This window comes from Rhyacophila brunnea, unplaced genomic scaffold (genome assembly GCF_057557595.1).
Source record: "Rhyacophila brunnea isolate RB1 unplaced genomic scaffold, BYU_Rbru_1.0 scaffold_24, whole genome shotgun sequence".
NCBI classification, from domain to species: domain Eukaryota; kingdom Metazoa; phylum Arthropoda; class Insecta; order Trichoptera; family Rhyacophilidae; genus Rhyacophila; species Rhyacophila brunnea.
The window spans coordinates 26,974,150-26,994,764 of record NW_028232904.1 but is presented as its reverse complement, the minus strand read 5'-3'; the positions used below and the strand labels follow the sequence as shown (position 1 = coordinate 26,994,764).

General features: G+C 32.2%; 1 protein-coding gene across 1 annotated transcript in view; it reads right to left on the bottom strand.

Moving 5' to 3' along the window:
* LOC147069256 (retinal guanylyl cyclase 2) overlaps positions 1–20,615 on the bottom strand; it is a 141,271-nt gene that overhangs the window by 18,496 nt on the left and 102,160 nt on the right. Inside the window, exon 12 of the mRNA XM_085951644.1 lies at positions 877–969. Coding sequence (XP_085807770.1) covers positions 877–969 — 93 coding nt within the window. The remainder of the gene's footprint in view (positions 1–876; positions 970–20,615) is intronic.

The following is a 20,615-nucleotide window of genomic DNA, read 5'->3' as shown; positions in this document are numbered from 1 at the left end:
TTCTGTTGAATCATATAAACTTGACAATTATTCTATGTATTAATAAATACTTTTTTTGTAGTTGATAGAAATACTGAAAAAATATTATAGAATACTGAAATGACATTTTGACATTTCATATTGATTTCCATAGTAACGCACGTATATATTAATAATTTAGTTGCTAGGACCCCCTTTGCAACCGACAACAGTGAGTAGTAGCGAATTTTTTCCGAAACATACAAAACAGAATTAACTGAAAATGAATTTAATTCAGTATTAAAAGAATGCATTGTCGTCGTGTTCTGATATTTTCTAAAAGTTTCAAATGTCTGGCTAGTCGGGAAGTTAGTTAAAAATCTTCAATCGTCCAATACAAATCTTGGACAAAGAAGAAAAAATTTGTACTGGACGCTCAAGAAAAAATCTGTACCGGACAAACGAGAATACGAGCTAATAAAAACGTGGTAAAAATAAAAACATACTTAAGTACAATTTTATACAGAAAAATAAAATTTCGAATACAAAATACATAGCACGTCACCGAAAATGTCTACGCCTTTAGGAAGCGCATTGACTCGTCTTGTACCCCTAATGGTGCCTGATAGGCTTGACACGAGGAAACGGTCCAATCCAGAATAAATCATGGCGACCACGTAGGTAATTGACAGGCGCATGTAAATTCAAATTCATTATGACACCAGGATTGGCAACCATCCCTCGCGATAACAGGCAAAAGTGTTTCAAGAGCAGAATAGATCTACGAGATTCAAGAGAGTGAAAAGTAAGCATGCCTTGTAGAAAGGCAGTCGGAAAATAATCATTTGACGAATTATCGAAAGAAAAATATATGTAAAATAATATAATAAATATATTATAAATAATGTAAAAACTTACCTGTAGATTCCATTCTCGAAGCAGTGTTGACCGTGTCTCCAAACAGACAATATCTTGGCATCGTCAGACCTACCACGCCAGCACAGCAAGGTCCTGAGGAAATAAACCATATTTATTTTACATTTCAGTGTAAACTTGTTTACCTAAGTTAAAAGATGCACAACTTACAGAAGGCGGCGTGGATAGGGAATCCAATCCCGAGCCAAAATTTTGACCCCGGGATTTCGGGATTACAATTTGACGATCCCGGGATTGGCGTTTTTTCGATAGTTAATATTTTTTTATTTATACAAATAGCATTGATAAAATCGGTCAAAATGTCTAGTATAATTTATACTATTTTAGACACGTAATGTTGATATTGTGTATTTTGGATATATATGGGTTTAATGGAGTAAATAATATTGTAATATAGATAGATAATAACGTGAAAGTAAAACAGTTTTGTTTTTATTTATTTAAGAAAAGATAACATTCATTATTGTCCCTTCTTCGAGCTGTGTGTCCAGCCCATTTCTATTTGAGGTTCTTAGCGAACTCTATTACATCGCAAACCCTTGTATGTTTCCTTATCCACTCATTCCGCTTTTTGTCCTTTCGCATTATGGTCAGAATGCACCTCTCCATATCACGCTGTGCTTCTCTAAGTTTCCGGATCACCTTTTTACTGTTTCACACGCATATGTGATTACGGAAAGCACAGACTGGTTGAACACTTTGCGCTTTAGGCACAGTGGGAAGTCGTTTTTGAAGACATTATTCAGATGGCCAAAAGCACTCCAGCCCAGCTTTACTTGTGAAAAATTTCATCAAAATAATAATATATATACCAATCTATAGTCAGCCGAATGCAGAACCAGTTTAACACACATTTGAAATATTTTGCAGAAAAGTTTTTTGAAACAGCCTATTTCAGTTATTTATTATTTTTATAGACAATTTGTGTGCACCATTATTCCCATTAATAATCATATTAACTAAAACATGAAGTACACATTTATCTATATTTAAATTATTTATTAAAATAATAAATAATTTCAGTAAGTTGCTTCAAAGAACTCTATCGTAAAAATAATCTAAATGTAAGTTAGAATAGTTCTGCATTTAGCCTACGACTTGTTGTCCCAGATAGATGTAGTTTTTCACCTGTTTGAGCTGAGTGCCATTGATGAGGATCTTTTTTTGGCGCGCAATGCAGTTGAAAATGTCTTTCCTCTTTGTTACATTGGTAACCGGACAAAACAGAACATGATAAAACAGACCATGACAAAACAGAAAATGACAAAACAGAACAGTGACAAAACAGAAGTTAGGGGAAAAATGAAAGATTAACTTTTGTGAAATCTGTTTAGGTTAGGTTACGTTATATATTGTTATGTTAGGTTAGGTTAGATTATGTTAGCTTAGGTTAGGTTAGCTTAGGTTAGGTTTTTATTTCGTTGTACCTAGTCTCCCAATCATTTTTACATTTTATATTGATTAAGATGAGATATCCTAAGCTTGCCGGCAAAGTCCCGTTTATTTGAGACTTTCTAGCGATTTGGAATGCAGAAATTAAGTATATAATTTGATTTATTATGGCGTATTGAAAATATGTGCTATTAAAAATCTATCAACATAATAGAGATAGGACAATTTCAATATTAAAATTACATTTTTCCTGAAAGGTCATAGTTATATTTATCGTTGTTCTGTTTTGTCACTGTTCTGTTTTGTCATGGAACCCATTATTTTTATAATCAATGACTTCCGCCCAATAGGCTGTTTTCGCCACTGATAGATACCTATATGATCCAAGGTAGGTATAAATGAAGGAAAGTGCTATGGGAAAAGGGTCGATTTTTATTATAGGCAATAAAACATAAACGATTTTCCCATTTTCAATTTCAGTCAAATAATGCCCTCTCATAAGTTACCAGTATCTGGCTGCAATGTGGAGATTTCTTTTGATCGTTAAATAATTAACTGTAGCACACAGTAGCCTGACCAAATCAAGACTCAGTTAAGGATCCATCACAGGAGGAAACTGCCATGACCGTTGTTAATTGCCCCTCATCGACAATCCTTAAAAAGAGAGGAGAGTCCCAAGGTGGTAGTTTTTGCCATAAAGGCAGGCACATGCGAAAAATACGGAACGTGACTGCGCAGCACACGTTTATTTGAATACGGTAATTACTTGAATACATAATTTACAAAAAATATAATGAATATACATAATTTGAAAACATCTCATGCATATCATCATCATCATCAGCCTGAATCCACTGCTGGATGAAGGCCTCTTCAAGCTGTTTCTAATTCTCTCGGTCCTGTGCATTGCGTTGCCACGTACTTCCGCAGAACTTTATCATTTTATCGATCCAGCGGCCTCTAGGTCTACCTTGCGGACGTTTTGTACTTCTTGGATACCACTGGATGGCTAGATTTGTCAAACGATTGTCTCTTCTTCGAGCTATGTGTCCAGCCCATCTCCGTGTAAGGCTTTTAATAAATTATATGCAAATACACACTAGAAAAAAACATTTTGTAAAAAAAAATACAACACCCGACGGGACTTGAACCTGTATGTGCTGGATTCGCGCCAGTATGTTTTTCCAATTAAGCTCCGTGCATCTTACTAAATTACAATGATTTTCACTAGTAGTTGTTACATGAACTGCTGATCGAATTGCGTTATAGTGTGTATATGCATGAGATGCTTTCAAATTGTGTAGGTATATTCATTATATTTTTTGTAAATTATGTATTCAAGTATTTTAATGTATTCAAATAAATGAAACATTCTAATTATTGAACTTGGAGTGATCCGTGACGTCGGTTAGTGATTAAAGTAATACCTATGTTGATTTAAAATACAAAAGCCGATCGCCAATAGTAGCTCAAGCGCTTCAGAGAGTATTAAAAAGTTACTAGTTAAAATTTTTCGCAATTAAGGATGACGCCTTTAGCATAGTGGTCTATGTGCATGGGCGCGATACACGAGAGATGCAGGTTCGATTCCCGCGGGACTTACTTTTTTCAAAAAGATTTTTTCTATTGGTTATAATATATTTGTAAAAGTAATCTAATTTGTGGTATTTATAACAACAATATGTTTTAAATTAAAAATAATTACAAGATAAAAAGGACTTTTTACATACAACGTTTTTAAATTTTCTGCTGAATTATTATGGTCAATTAGCTCAAACTTGTACTTGATATAAAAAATAAAATAAAAAAAACAAACAAAAATTATGCAATACTGAAATGTCATTTTGACATGTCATTTTAATTTCCATAGTGACGCACGTATATATTAATAATTTAGTTGCTAGGACCACCCCCTTAGCAACCAATAATAGTCTTTTACTTTTTACGGATTTTTCTGAAATAACTTACCATACAAAAAAGAATTAACTGAAAATGAATTCAATTCGGCTTTAAGATGGCTAAAAGTATTAAAAAATGCATTGGCATCGTGTTCTTATATATTCTAAAAGTTTCAAATGTCTAGCTAGTCTGGAAGTTAGTTAAAAATTAATTGCTAGATCTGTACTGGACAAACAACCACCGGACAAACAAGAATACGAGCTAATAAAAACGTTGTAAAATAAGGATATATTGTATATATTTTCAAAATTTTATTCGGGGTTTGCCTTCTGTTTTGTGTAGATACTGTGTATTTAATTGGGTACCTATGTGTTTTATACAGCTATCTATAGGCATAGAGGTTGTAAGCTTTCAAGGTCTATTAATTTACTTAGTGCGCACTAAAAACTTCCTAATTAGATACAGTGGGATAACTTGACGGCGTTTAGTGTAACGGACCGGAATGAGGATAACATTCGGCACTAAACATTTTGAGAAACTTTGGAAATTCTTTAAACGATACGTTTTATCAAACACTACTAGCTACACTTTTATAATAAATTCTGTACTTGACAGCTAGTACATACATTTTCCTATTTAATTCCAAAAAGAACATGGAAATGCAATTTAAGATTTTCCATGTTAATACTATCGACCGAAGGTACGAGTACTTGATGGAATTTGAATTTAAATTCTAATGGATTTTAGTTTTGTACTATTAATTCCATTCGAGTCGTTTTTGGCGACCCGGGTTGTGCATTTCGACATCTTCAGGTAATATATACTAAATAATGTAAAAACTAAGAAACACCATCTATAAATTGTATTGTTAGTTTAATGAAGAAAAAAAATATGTATGACTGACAAAGTTTAATGTGCACTATTTATTGCAGATCTTAACCTCCATCCTCCGCCAGTGATGTATACTCACCAAAAGAAAAATACACACTGAAAACGAATACAGTTAACTATAACTTATATAAAAAAATCTACCTAAAGTAGGTAAAAACTTTATCGCCCACCTATTAAGTCAAGGATCACAATAAAAAATACAACAAACAATTTAGAAAAAATACTACGATTATCTGAGTCGTTACTTAATCACATCTAAAAAGCATGCTTAAAAATATATCAGTTTTGAATAACGACATACAGCGAGCGTTTTTACTCACCTAGGGGTTATTTGACTTGCTCCCCGGTATGCGCATACTAGCCCTAATGCATTCACTTCCTTTGTAAAACGAGATTTGTACCACGGCGACGGGATGGGACTGAGTGACCCCGGTCATCAAAAAATAGACGCCATAGTTTTCTCAATTTGGACATAGATGTCACGAAATAGGGCGTATTTAATTTTATTATTTATTTTAATACCGCGTAATCATCATTATGTTATTACAAAATTTACAATAATCGCTTTATTTATTTGCATAATTATTAATATCTCTATAAAATTGCAAATGGATAAAATAAATTAAATAGTTAATTTTAATCATGTAATTAAGATAGTATATAATGACAATGATAAAAATATCGAACGTGTATTTTTGACATGATAATAATGTGGGATATGTCATTGGGGATGGTCTGATGGTCGGGATGATGGGGGATGCATTTCCACATGATCTTTTTTTAATATAAACTAGATGCAATAAAAAATGTCACATATTATTATCTACCTAATAAAAACATTTATTATTCAAGTTATGGATTATTTTCACAACATAAAAATAATCGGTGTGCGTACTTACGTACGCGCGTTAGAAATTATACTTCATTGGCGTAACAAAACAAAAACAAAACTTGTGATAAACTAGATTCTTTGACGAGCTCTTAATAATTATCTTGTTACATTACACATTCAAGAAAAAGGACCGCTCATTGGAACGCCGTTGGTTTATTTCTATACACTTTAGCTTATATTACTAACTGACGTTTTACCGTTTGTTTACGTAAGGAATTACAAATGGCCGACAATAATAAATTCGCTGCCTAGGCAACGGAACAATTCTAAACTCTAATATTATACTGTATATTCGTCACGATTGCAGTATCATATTGTGGCGCAAAGGTAATGCGTTCGGCTGATAACCGAACAATCGGTGGTTCGAATGCAATCGGGTGCGTTTATTTTCGTGTGAAAAAATAAATTATGTGTTACATAACACAAGCCAAAAATACACTCTGATTTGATTTCCCAAACGCGTCAAAAGAAGTATAATTTCAAAAACTACAATATTAATATATACCATTATGTACTAAGTTAGAACCATCATTATTAATTATTGTCCCAAGGTACAACTTGTTAACTAACTTTTTCAACGGTAAGTAGTGATGTACGCATTGATGATAGCATAAAAATGATTGTTGGCTAAAAGCTACCTACAGTTACTGCCTATGCAGGGTTAAAAGGTTTTCATACTTGAAAAAAAGATGGCTGTACAATAATTAAATAATTAAAAAATGTCGCAAGGTACAACCTTTTTCCCTACTAAAAGTGTTGGTTGCAATATGTGATGTTATATTTTAGAGTAATTCTATTTGGCTAGGGCACTTTATTATTGTCCAGTGCCATCGTCTAACTATTTTTATGGCCCTGTTTTTCAAGTGTAAGTAGTTTAAGAAATGTGTAACCAATTTAATATTAGTCTGGGTCAAAGTTGGCAATATTTTGTAGCTAAAAGAAAGGAAATTGCGATCAACGAAAAGAGATAATATTGACTAGGCAGTTTCATTTTGAAAAATATCTAAAAAAATGTGAATATATATATCTATCTATTCACAACTGCAATCAGTTAAAACCGAATACCTCCTATTCCAGGGTTTGCGAACCTTTTTACGTACGTGTGCCAAAATTTTCCAAGCAGTTATTCATGGCGAAAAAAAAGTTTTTTAAAGTTTTCTAAAAAAATATTTTTTACAGCTTAAAAATTACAATTTCGTTCTTAATTTATTCTATCTTTCATCGTATTTCTAGCCGAAGGCATATCTTTTATTCTTTGAATATTTTGTTTCCTGTTTTCAAAATTCTCAAGAGATCGTGGAAGCATTTAAACCACTCTTCTTTCATATTATATTCTCCATCACTGAAGGGTTTTCCACTTTAAGAGATTATATTTTAAGCAAAATAACAAGCAGTTATTATATTTGAATGACTGCCGATAATTAATTTCATAAGGTTTGTTGATTGAATATTTTTATTTTTAATCGCCCGATCCTACGGACAGACCTATGCAATTTACATTAAGGCTATACCTCAGCTGAGGCATGGTTTAAAACGATCGTTACTATGCTATACGCGGATTGAGTTAATGAGGCGTTCCGCACGGAAATCAATTTGTCATAAACATTCAACATGCGTCCATTTAGTGTTATGTTTATTGTTATATTAGTAATAAAAATAATATATTCATTGGCATGTTTTCTTTTTCGAGTACAGGCATAACGTTTTTAAGTCATCTTTACACGTATAACAATTTATTATATTTACGCTGCCATTACAAAAAAATCGATATACTTCGACGTCCAAAGCGGTTGCGTGGCCAACCGCTTTGGACGAATATCGACTGAGTATGATGGTATTGCAATGATTTGCCGTTTCACTTATGTATAAGCATAATGATTATTCTTGAAAAGGATTTGCCTGATATTTTTTATACAATGCGATTTGTCATACGCAATTTTGCAATTTTCAACGCAATTTTGACGTTTCCGTCCTACGTTGGCTGGCTCGGGCACGTGCTGCGGACGCCTGGAAAGAATTTCAACCTTGCTTGTCTGTTCATCAAGCCAAACGGATTCCGGCGTTCTGGAATGTCGCTAAATACTATCTATAAGAGCAGTTTCGAACGGTGGTCGTAGGCTGTTAAGATCCGACATAAATAGTGCACAATAAACTTTGTAAGTAATAAGTATTTTTTTAAGACTACAATAATTTACAGATGGAGTTGGTTAATTAAAAAAAACACAATTAGTAAATCCTGCCTAATCCAAACCACAATAGTTTTGGTAAGATTTGAGCAATCTGACGAAATTTTTCACATTTTTCTTTAATGCTTATTTGTTCTCGTTGAATTAGTAAGACATACCTATTACATAATAATATGCTGTTGATTTTTTACCCTGTCTAAACCAAACTATAATGGATAAACATATTATTCTATCTATAAAATATCTAAAATTATATATCGTTTAATGATTTTAATGGCATAATTTTAGATATTTTAAAAATAGACTAGTATTTTTTGTACTAACCAACACCGTCTGTAAACTAATTGTCTTCGTTCAATGAAAACAAATACGTCCCTATGATTGAGAGAGTTTAGCGTGCACTATTTATAGCGGATCGTGACAGCCTACCTCCACCCTTTGCCACTGGTATGCAGCGGATCTACGGATGCTGATTGGTGACATGACCTGGAATAGTCCAAGAACGCTGACGAGCGACAGGGATTCACGGAGGCGCCATATTGTGGTGTCCATATTCTCCAATTAGAACTTGAAATTAAGCGAATGCTAAATTTACTAGTATGTAGTCGTAACAATAAAATTGTTATACAACTTTTTTTGCCGTTTTTTAAATTATATTAAAAATTAGTATTTATCACGTTTCTGTCATTCTTTCATTATTCTTTTCGAAAGTCTTTCGTAAGAACATTATTATCAGTGGAAACTTTTTTTTTGTTCTTATAATTTTCTTTGTTTCTTCAATAGAAGCGGGTAAATTTAATTAATTATTTTCAGAGTCGAATCAGACAATGGGCGAAATTTTTGGCGGGCTTCTGAATTTTAATACAAACAGATGATTAATTCACTTAATTACGTGACTAATGGGTATGGAATTATTATGTAATATTTGGTTGCATGTAAATTGTACGTATTGCATTTCACCGTAGCACAGTTCGCCGTGAGCTTTCTTATTGGAAAAAGATGACCGTATACTCCACGGTAATCTCTACAGCAACGAGATGAAAAAATCATGCGTTGTTCTGTATTTATAATTTAATTACAGACCAATTTTTTACTTCTTTCCTTTGTATATTGGTAGTTTTATTACGTATTTTGTGTTAAGTGTTTTAAAAATTATTAGCAAGTTCAAGTAAGTTACAACAAATAATCTTAGAGTGATCCGTGACGTCGGTTAGTAATTAAAGTAATACCTAACTAAATGTCACGTTGTGAACGTCTTAAATAAATAATTTGTATTGTTCACTTTATGTAAAAATAAATAAAATTTATATAATATGCATATTATTTAAAAAAAAAAAATGTAAATCGACTCACTCACCCATTAATAATTTCAAGGGAGTTCTTCTAATTGCAAAAAAACAGTACTCTGGTCGTTTTTTGCGAGAATCTCAAAACTCGATTTTTGTAATTTATGTGAGTTTTGATTCTAGTTAACGCATAAATGTTAAAATCAATAAAACGACTATTTGTTTTGTTAATTTTATTATAGAATAATTTATTACTTATTGTGTTTATTGTGTAGGTAAATCTAATATTACGTTAGCCTTTCTCTATGATATAGAATACTATTGTTTAGGTTTATTAAGCTTGTAGATGACAGAGGATCGTAAAACCAAGAAGAACATGTGGGTTATATGATATAAACAAGATATAACACTAGTTATTATACTCGTACACAACATCATTATTACATCATAGATAAGCTACAACAGTTAAACCGTAAGTGGTACACAAGGATTTTAAAATAATTCAGGATATACATAATATAATTAACTACTTATTTTATTCATTCACAAGATTTAAGAATGCAATATTTTTATTATTGAACATAGATAATTTTGAAAACACTTTATATTATAATTAATAGAAAAAAAACTTGTTTTGAAAAAAGTAAGACACCGGAATCGAACCTGCATCAAACCAAATGCGTCCATACCATTGCTCTTCAATACCGCCCGGACAATTCCGATTAGACAAAACCGCCCGCAAAAAATAAAAATATATAAAACAATTGATTTTTTGGTTTTTCGATAGAAATTTATAATACCTACTTACGATAGTCAGTGTAATTTGAGTTTTAATCCGTTGCAGCTGTCAGTAGAGTAATAACTTAAGGGGGGACATGCTCAGCGTAGGTCAAAATGGAGCTTTTGTTCTATTTTCAAAGCATGATTCTGGACATTCCTTAGACGTTGTAGATAATCTATTTATATAATTTTAAAGCCTTATTATCCTTTATATTTATTTTAAACATTTGATGACTGCATAAAGTATTTTTATTACATAAAATAGTATTCTTTTAAACCTCTCGCTCTAATGTTTTAGAATATAGTCATATTTCAGTACATAACTGTGCAGTGGTGTTAAGATTTTTTACATTTATTTATTTTCAAACGCATTTAGAAAACGATCAGTATAATTTGTGTCGACATTATTATAGTGAAATATTTACGATAAAAATTTATATTGATAATCTCTGTGATCCCAAATTTGACAAGAGTGATAAACATCCTACGAATAATGATTGCTTTATAATAAATATTGACCTAAGAATAAGATAGTATTTTTTCGAAGTACGCCATTTCTTTTGGCATTCCCCAGTGGTTAAGCTACAACATACGGCCGTAGCCATAAATTGACAAACTATAATTGAAGTAGGGAGTAAAATGATGTTAACGTGCGTGTTCATCAGCTTTATTCGTATGTTTTTTTATTTGTGTATTTAAAAGATAATATTAATGTAAAAATTAAAATTGTCTCATTTCTAAATTGTTTTGCCGGCAATGTCTGGGCGGTAATGTCCGGGTAGTTTTGGTTCGGGCGGTTTCGTCGGCACCCCTAAAAAACTGTAGTAGACGAGGTGATCTGGATTAATCGAAATTGATATTCTTTCTTTATATAATATATTACATTTCCAGGGAATTTTGTGCTCCTGTATATTTCATTTAGTCGTTCGTTGATATAGAGTAAGACGGGTTTTGTACCACTGCTTTAGAGCAAACGATGGGGTGCAGAGACACCATAAAATACATTATTAAGCAACATCCCTTTTAATAGCCATCGGCACATTTCAAATATTAATAACACCTGCATGCTTTTAGAATAGAACAATATAAAGGAGATCGCAGTTAAAATACTTAGTAATATTTTGTAAATGAAACTTTTTACGGGCAGTGTTCGAAAATTTCCCCGTGTTCTGTAACGAAGGTTCGCCATAATTATTATCAATTCAATTTATTTATTTTGACACATTGTGGACATTACATTACAAATTATAAATTTGAGACTTTTACAACATGACATAAAACATTATTATAAAGAAGAACGAAAAACAAAAGTAATAAAAGCGATAAAAATGAAAATATAAAAAGAGAATATAATATAAAGATACAAAAGCAGTGAAAATACAATTATACATAATATATATATATAAATTCAAAGAAGTACACCGAGTTTGTTAAGGAGACCCTATTTTAGGAATTTATAGAATAGCGTTCACCCAAACTCACCTCACGCAAGTGGAATGAAATTACAACACCCGAAGCAATTTGGTTGAAGATAGTTATCGCCCTCCCAATTAGCATTACCAGTGGCAGGTTGGTTCTTTACATTGGGAGAATAAACAACTGATGCGCTCTATTTCTAAGATAGATATCAGGGATGGAATCGATCTACAAACCTTTCGATTAGCAAGCGCGCACGCTACTGATTACGCTATTCCAGCCATCAGCCATTCGTATCTATTCTCTATACACAAGGCTGCTATTGGCGGCTATCAAATGTAGTTTATCATATTTATGTAGTGATGGGCTTAATTGTTACAATAAGTTAACCTTCTTAAATTTCAAAAAGCGCTATGTTTTAACAACATCTCGTTTGGATGTGTTAACTTTATAGGCCGGTTCAGATTAGTCGAGTAATTTAGTGGAGTGGTGAATGATTTAGTAACTAAAACGTGTCGGAACACAGTACATTAGTGAGAGACGTGTCAAAATGAATAGAGCACTTTTCAAACTTGTCTCGTGGATTGTTTGGTATTTAGTGAAAGGTGGTGGGGGTGCAACTCGACCGAAAAATTAGAACAAAATTGATTGACTCGACTAAATGATTTTACTAAATTACTCGACTAAATTTGTGTGTTCATACATGTTTAGTTACTAAATTAGTCGACTAATCCGAACCGGCCTTTAGAGCATGATAGACAGTTTTGACTACTAAAACTACTTAGCCGCCGATTGTGTATAGAATAGATGCGATGGAGGAAAAAAAAGGTGCAAACTAACAATTTTTATTAACCGTACTAGTTTGTGTTAGATTTAGCAGATACCTAATAACTGTTTTTGATATTATTCGCCATGCAATTTTGTCAAGACTCGGAATTAAACCCGCACACAAAATTCAATAGGCCGATGCTTTACCATCGTGAGCCATTAATAAATCAAGACAAATAATAATTCATCTTCCAATAATAAAACCTCAAAAGCAGCTTTTTCTTATTGTGCCATCCTCTAGCAGTCGGCCACCACCAAGGCAATCTTAGCATTGTCATCTGCTAACTAGAACAGTTCAGTAGAGCTGCACTCGTACATTGGTGATTGCACGGAGATTATTATGTCACGAAATGCGGCGTAATCCTCTTGTACCTACGATTACCATTGATCTCTCCTTGAATGACATGTTGGGGAATGCTGTACTTTTGTCCTCTTATAAAGGATATCACTAAAATAACTATTGTACTGAAATGAATTCGTACCCACAACATTCACTGTCCCGGTGAGTAGTTTTATCCATCAGACAATCTATCCATCGCTGAGTTTTAAACTTTATTTGATCTATTGGCTAAATTGAATTGCTAATTTCCGTTACAGTCAACATGCATCTTTCACTACCTTGTGATGGGTCTGTAACTCCCCTCTCTATGATATCTCCCCAATGACAACACATTGTCTTTTTTTAATTCAGGGGTGGCTAACCTTTTACATACCATACGCCAATTTTTTTCACAGACGAGTTCAGATGCGCCATACAACTCAAGCACCTTTTCTACCTACTTACGTTCACGGTTGGAGTTGGCAAATAGGGATAGGGGTAGGATCTGCTTCGCTTAGGGGAGGAAAAGGAATAACTCAATACCGCAATTAAATTAATTAATTTATGCCAATTCAAAACACACACGTTTATTGGAGCACCAATCTACAATAGTCAGAAATAATCTCTTGGACGAGAGGGTGATCGCTGTCGTGGACTCCGCTGATGGTGCTATAGCTGCCGGAGTTTCTCGTTTGGTGAAAATAACTCTGGACCACAGTTGTTGGATGTGATGAGAGAAAGAGAGAGAGAGAGGTCTGAGCGGGATGGAGGACTGAGAGCTTTTGAGCGTTTGGATTTCGCTAGTCTTTCAATGTTTGGTGTTAAATTTGTTACTGAGAGCTGCAGCAGAGAATTCTTCAAATTTGAATCAGTTATTCGCGACCTTGTTTTGCTTTTAATAAATTTCATGGATAGAAATGCTTGTTCACATCTGTATGTCGATCTAAAGCGATATACTTTTTGAAAAATTTCTTAGCTCTGGGAAATGTTCACAGGGTATTAAATTTTATTTTCAATAATGAATTTGTTTTTAAATCAATCAGTTCCATTTGTATGTTAATAGGCATCTGCATTACATTTTGTTCACTAAGTGAAAATGGGTTTATAAATGCGAGCATGCAGTTTTCTTCTTTATAGGAAAATTATGAAAACGACTTTCAAAATGACCCTTGCAATATCTTGATTTTTTCAATAGATTTGGTCAAATTGCTATTATCCGTAACACATTCATTCTGCTCTTTCGTGTGTGGAAATCCTCGTTTTTTAACTGAGAAGATGAAGAGAAAATCGCCACTGTAAAATAAAATTTAAAAAACAAAATACACAGTACATCACTGAAAATATCCATGTCTTTGGGGAGCGCATTGATTAGTCGTGAACCCCTCGCTAATAGTGCCTGATAATCTTGACACTGTTGAGGAAACGGTTCTGACCCAGAATAATAATTGGTCATGGCTGTGACCACCTAAGTGATTGACAGGTGTATATAAGTTCAAATTCTTTATTATATTTTCAGAGCCATCTTCGTCTTCCAAAATAAATACATACCTAAGTATAAAAACATAAACAAACTTAATTGCTTTTATGTAAATTGAGTCTAAAATCTCAAACATAACAAATAATAATAAATAGAAATTCTATCGATATAAGTTTTGTATTAATCTAATTGAATCGTTTTTTGCGACTCGGGTCTCGCCATTCGGCATCTTCAGGCACTATGCATAGAGGTGAATTTAATATTTAAGACGGTCAATAACACCAACATAATATTTGTTATCCGATAGAATTTGTTTTACGTGGCTACCCATTGGCCGATATAAATAATCAATATTATCAGTTATTTTAATTAAATTATATTGTATATAATCTTTTAGTTTAAACTATTATTTTTGACCACAAAAAGCTACACAAAACCGTCATATAAATTTGTACTGAGTCTACTCACGAATTTAAAATGCACTCTGTTCAAAATTCATAAAGTACCCTTGGTCGATAGTATTAATTTTTTGATAATATGTTTGTTGAAATAAAATTTATTCTATGAATAGAAAACATTGACGTTTTGACATTTTTGGTACCCTAATACATATAAGAAGCCCGGGGGCTTAAGACTTTAATAATATGGTCCAGTAAAAATTGAATTTTCAGAAAGGAAGGGGTGGCAGGGTTAATAAAACACGGAGAAAATGTACAGAATATTTATTTAATATAATATACCTAAGACTAGTTAGTTGTCCATTAAGTAAACAAAAAAATTAACATTACAGAAAGGTTTTCATTCTCTTCTTTCTTGTCCTATGCACGTTTGTCAGTCCTGCATTGCCGCTTCTCAGAAAATGATTGAATATCACCACCCATCATATAGGATTCCGATATTACACCCTGTTTCCGCTCCATCACAAGTTTGGTCCATTAAAAACAACAAAATTACGAAGCCGTCAGCCAATTTTTGAGCATTTCAATACCGACCCATCAATAATGAATGGTATCAAAATGTATTGCCGTGGAAGAACGTGTATTCTTCGTTAATCTTCGCTTTCTATAGGAACATGTGGATTCCACTTGAAGCCTTTATGGATCTATGTCAGTATTTAATAGTTTATCAAAAATCTGGCAGTCCTGAAGTTATGTCAGGTCAGGTTGAGACTCTTTCGAGACACTTTTAATAGAAAGCTTTCGCCTTAGATATGACAAGATAGTGCAGTGTCAGTTCTCTATTCACACCATCCTTCCATTATCCGCTATAGGCATGTACTTCACAGTATCTTGTATCTTGATTGGCTACCGTAAATCAATACTGTCAGATTGAAGGCGTTGAATAGAAGGCCTGTTGATGTTCACCGACTAAAGTTGTCAGCCACAGTTGGTTGAAAGTTGATCCTTCTATTTACTACGCATATAGCGAGGTTCCTTTTAAAACGTGCTGTCCTCCTTGCTGTGTAATTGTTTCCTCAAGTATCTGAATATATTTCTAAAATTATGTCCATCCCTGGAATTGACTTAATTTGTTGATGTGTTGAATATCTTCAGCCATATCTGCTCCTTAGCTGGAGCATATGGCCACCCCGCGGCACCTCCATGAGTGCATATCAATGCCCATATACAATATTATATTATGTCGATATTCATGTACATACATACTCAAATAAGGTACCTACTTATGTAATATTATTTGAATTCAATTTAAAACTTATTCATTTACATGTAACGAACATTGAAAATTGCAAATCTAATACGTTCACAATATAACATGGAAAACAATGAAATATAAGCAATATTGGTAAAAGAGCAAATTCAACAATAATTAATATAAAGAATGTGAAAGTACGCCAAATGAGTTAGGTAGACCTTAATTTAATAATTTATAATGTATGTTAAATATATAAATATATGAAGCGATTTAGCTCTACACAGTTATTGCCCGCCCAATTTACATGATCATTGACAGGTTAGTTCTGCACCTACACATACTTATGTGTGCAATTTCTTAGATATGTATTTAAGAATATTGATTATGTATAATATATTTAAAGAAGAATGGTATGTAAGTATACCGATTTAAATAGAACTTAGTATTATGTAATGAAAATTACTTATACGAATTATAAATGTTTAAATTAAATAATCCTTGCAAGTCTATGAAAAGCTACAATTAGATCATTATACAATTTTATTACCAATTTATACATTTATTTATTTACAATAAAATCTCCTTGTCTCAATAACAAATTATTTGATGTTTTTAGCATGACATTTAATTGAAGAAGAATAAATAAATATAATTATAAGAAAAATGCAAATCGAAAATTAATCTTATAAAAGAAAAACAGAACGCACGAAATTCAAATTAGCCTCGAGCTTCCAAGAGTGGCCACGTGAGCGTGACATGTCTTGTATTTGACATACAAATACAAATTTTACGTTTACATAATTAAGGCCGCCTGATTTTGTTCATTATTAATTTGTCATTTCAGTTTATTACTATAGCCTAGTAAATACAATATAATAACTCGTTATTCTTGTCTAAATACAATTTGTTGTTTTACTTATAAAATAATCCATATTATACTATAACATACAAGTTACTTTTACAATTATCATTTAGAAATATTAATTACACATTGTTGAGAGAATTTGTTAGTAAAAGATGTGAGTTCGAATTTCGAAAATTGATTTCAGTTTAAGTTACTCATTAATAAAACAGTTATAAAATAATAAATAGGTATGAATTATTAGACTTTTCAACCGTTTACATAAAGATGTAATATTCACTAAGTATCTACTATGTTGTAAGTATAGATAGGTAAGTACAGTATATTATTTACACATTTTTCAAATCATAGAATTCAAAATAACACAACATGAAATAAATTTAAATAATTACAAGATAAAAGGAACTTTTTATATGCCATAATAATAAATATTCTGTTGAATCATATAAACTTGACAATTCGGTGTATTAATAAATACTTTTTTTTTTGTACTTGGTAGAAATACTGAATAAATATAAAATACTGAATTGTCATTTTGACATTTCATATTGATTTCCATAGTAACGCACGTATATATTAATAATTAGGTACAATTAATTGTTGATAGAATTTGTTCGTAAAAGATATGAGTATGAATCTTGAATATTGATTATAGTATAAGTTACTAATTCATAAAACAGTAAGTAGATGATATTAAATAGGTATGAATTATTAGATTTTTAAACGAAGTACCTATCTACTATTCTACCATGTCGTGTAGGGACAACTTATTTATATATTTTTTAAATCAAAGAATCTCCTATATATTATTATTCTACAGCTGTGCCCGTTTTTGCGAACGATTGTGTGCCTTATTCGTCATGTCCAATAGGTTTAAATGAAAAATGCAGTAGAGAAACGTTCTTTATTCAAGTAAAAAAGTATGGAATTTGATAAATTTTGTTGCGTTTTAGGGTTTTTAGAGTTATTATGATTGTTTTACAATAGATTGTCGATCGGCACGTGACTTTTTTACAACACATATTAATTGGGGAATTTATTTTTTCAATGTGCTTGCAACACTGCACAAAGAGATTTTTTAAAATGGCCGCCGCGTATTTACGTTTTCACAACCGTTAAACATAATATTAATATTAGAAGTGATTTAATTTGTTTTAAGTTATGTTTCTACCTACCACTCTGTTCGGCTCATCTGTAAAACGTGTTTTCACTAATATTAAAACATTTGCGATAAACTATTCTCAAGCAAATTGACTGAATACACCGGTTCAACTGTGTTTAAATTTTAAAACGTATTTTTACAAATATTAAAACATAGGTATTTTGTGACAAACTATTCTCAATCAAATTGACTGGATACACTTAATGTTATAAGTGATTCATCAAGTGCTTTATAAAGTTTCAACCATCTGAATGACAGAGGAAAGTTCTCAAATAGGTAACTATTTTGACATTGCCCTCGACATATGTCAAAAGTTTTAACCGTAAAATACATTCGCACAAATGCGGTAGGTAGATATCTATCGATCATCTGACTGCAGTAATCATTATTATTTAATTTACAACATTCTGCTCTGTTTTTGAGAATGTTATTTATAATGAAATTTTGCATTGAACTACCTACATACAATCTTTCATATTTTTTTGTTTTTTCGTTTATGGATTCGAATTGTTAGGTTTTACTTTAGAGGAATCTACATTATCATCCGCCAGAGTCTATAGTCACAGGTATGTTATCTACGGTCACACCAGTACGATGCTAGTACGCTACCTATATTTTTTTGACCATTTCCGATTGGAGTGGAGTTTGTATTAACAGATTTTTTTGTTTTTACGATAAATGGATGTTAGCCACTCGCTTAACCTATTAGGTCCATACTCTGACTCCAAACACAAATTCAAAAATAATATAATATCGTGGCTCGGCATGTAATACCGCGTTAGCGACCATTTTACCCAAATGTATGACGTGTTGACGCCATTCGATTCAAAATATAAATCTCCACGGATGTGCATTCATAGAAAGCTGGATATTTGTTTAAATTGAAGTTTTAATAGACATTTTGTAACACCGCGTACCTATGTGATTTGCAAGGCAATACCTGCGATTTCTTTCTCCTGCACAATTTTATGAGAATCTCCTTCAAAATGTGGATAATGTTGACATGATAATTGCTTTGACTAGCAGAATCTTATTAATTGCATTTTTCGAAATTTATCTGATCCGTCATTTTTTATTTTATCAGCTGTCACATGTCATTGGCTGTCACAATAACAACCATAGACTAAAATACTTTTATTCGAACTTTTATATTCAAAGACAACGTAAACATATTTATTTTTAGGGAGGTAAATTATTAAAAATTACATTTACTATAGGTAATTATTACACAACGTTTATATTATTTTATTTTATATTGTAAATATTTTATTATATAATATAAGTAAAATGCATGCGTGCGTATAAGCAAATAAAATAGTGAATTTCATATCCTAATCACACTATGAGTCGTCTACGTCGTATTATCCATTATTCCCATTCGCGTGGTTATAATATATAGAAGAATTAATATGTGTCACTATGCTTATTAGGATTTCACTACTGGATGAAGGTTATAAATCAATAATCCTCTTGGTCATATGAACTGCTATAATATCTATCAAAATTGGTGCTATTAAAAACTACCCATTTATATCGTCATTATCATCATGAACCAGGATCAATCCACTGCTCGATGAAGGCCTCTCAAAACTAATTCCATTCCTATTTTATATATACCTACATTGCAGCATTTATCAAATATTTTAATATAATATTTTCATTTCATCGTTATCATCATTAGACCAGATCAATCCACTGCTAGATGAAGGCCACTCTAAGCTGATTCCACTCTTTTTGGTCCTATGAACAATTGCCATATTACATAATCTACCTATTTATAATGCCATTATCATAATCAGTTTGGATAAATACACTGCTAGACGAAGCCTTTCCAACCTAATTACTTCCTCTCAGATCTATGTGTTTCCTCTTTTATAAACATTTGCTTCGATATGAACGTCCCACAGCGGGAAGCATTATATTGTCGTTAAAATTTTAATTCAAATTTTGATTTTTTAAATATTATTCTTTGGCTGCAAGCATTTTTTTAGACATTGAAACAAAATAATTTAATTGTTTAAATTTATTTTTTATATGGTTAACCCACTTCTATTACCTCAAAGAGATATGCGCGAGATTAGTATTTACATTATATTGAATTGCAATCAAATTGTCAGCTATTCTGCTAGGTCTAGCAGCCTGGGATGGTATCAGATGACACCCTGAAGGCCAAAATCCAGAATTATGCATATGACGCCAAATTTATATCGACAGTAACGACTTGCAAATTGCAAAAGTGACAAATCAGCGACATGTCAAACGGCGCCGTCTCTGCATATTTCACAATTTTATTAAAATCCAACATCATGTCATTAGGACGCCAAGCTGTCTGCAAGACCTAGCGAGACAGACTGGCGAGAGCCAGCTGGCTCAGCTAGTATAAAATAATATGTGAAATGAATTGAAAAATACAACCCATCATTGGCAGCCCTCGAAATGGAAACTTTTACAAACAGGAGCGCTCGATAATTTTAAGAAATTAATAACATAGTGATCGAAGTGTGTTAGATTTTTTGTTATATGACCTATCTATCTGAGACGGTCAAATTAAATATTCAATTAGATGAAGCGATAATTTTGGGGATTATATAAAGCGTTCCGGTACGCTTCGGTCCATTTCGAGCCCTGATTGTTGGTAATTGATAATATCGATATAATATATTATAAAGTATTATGTA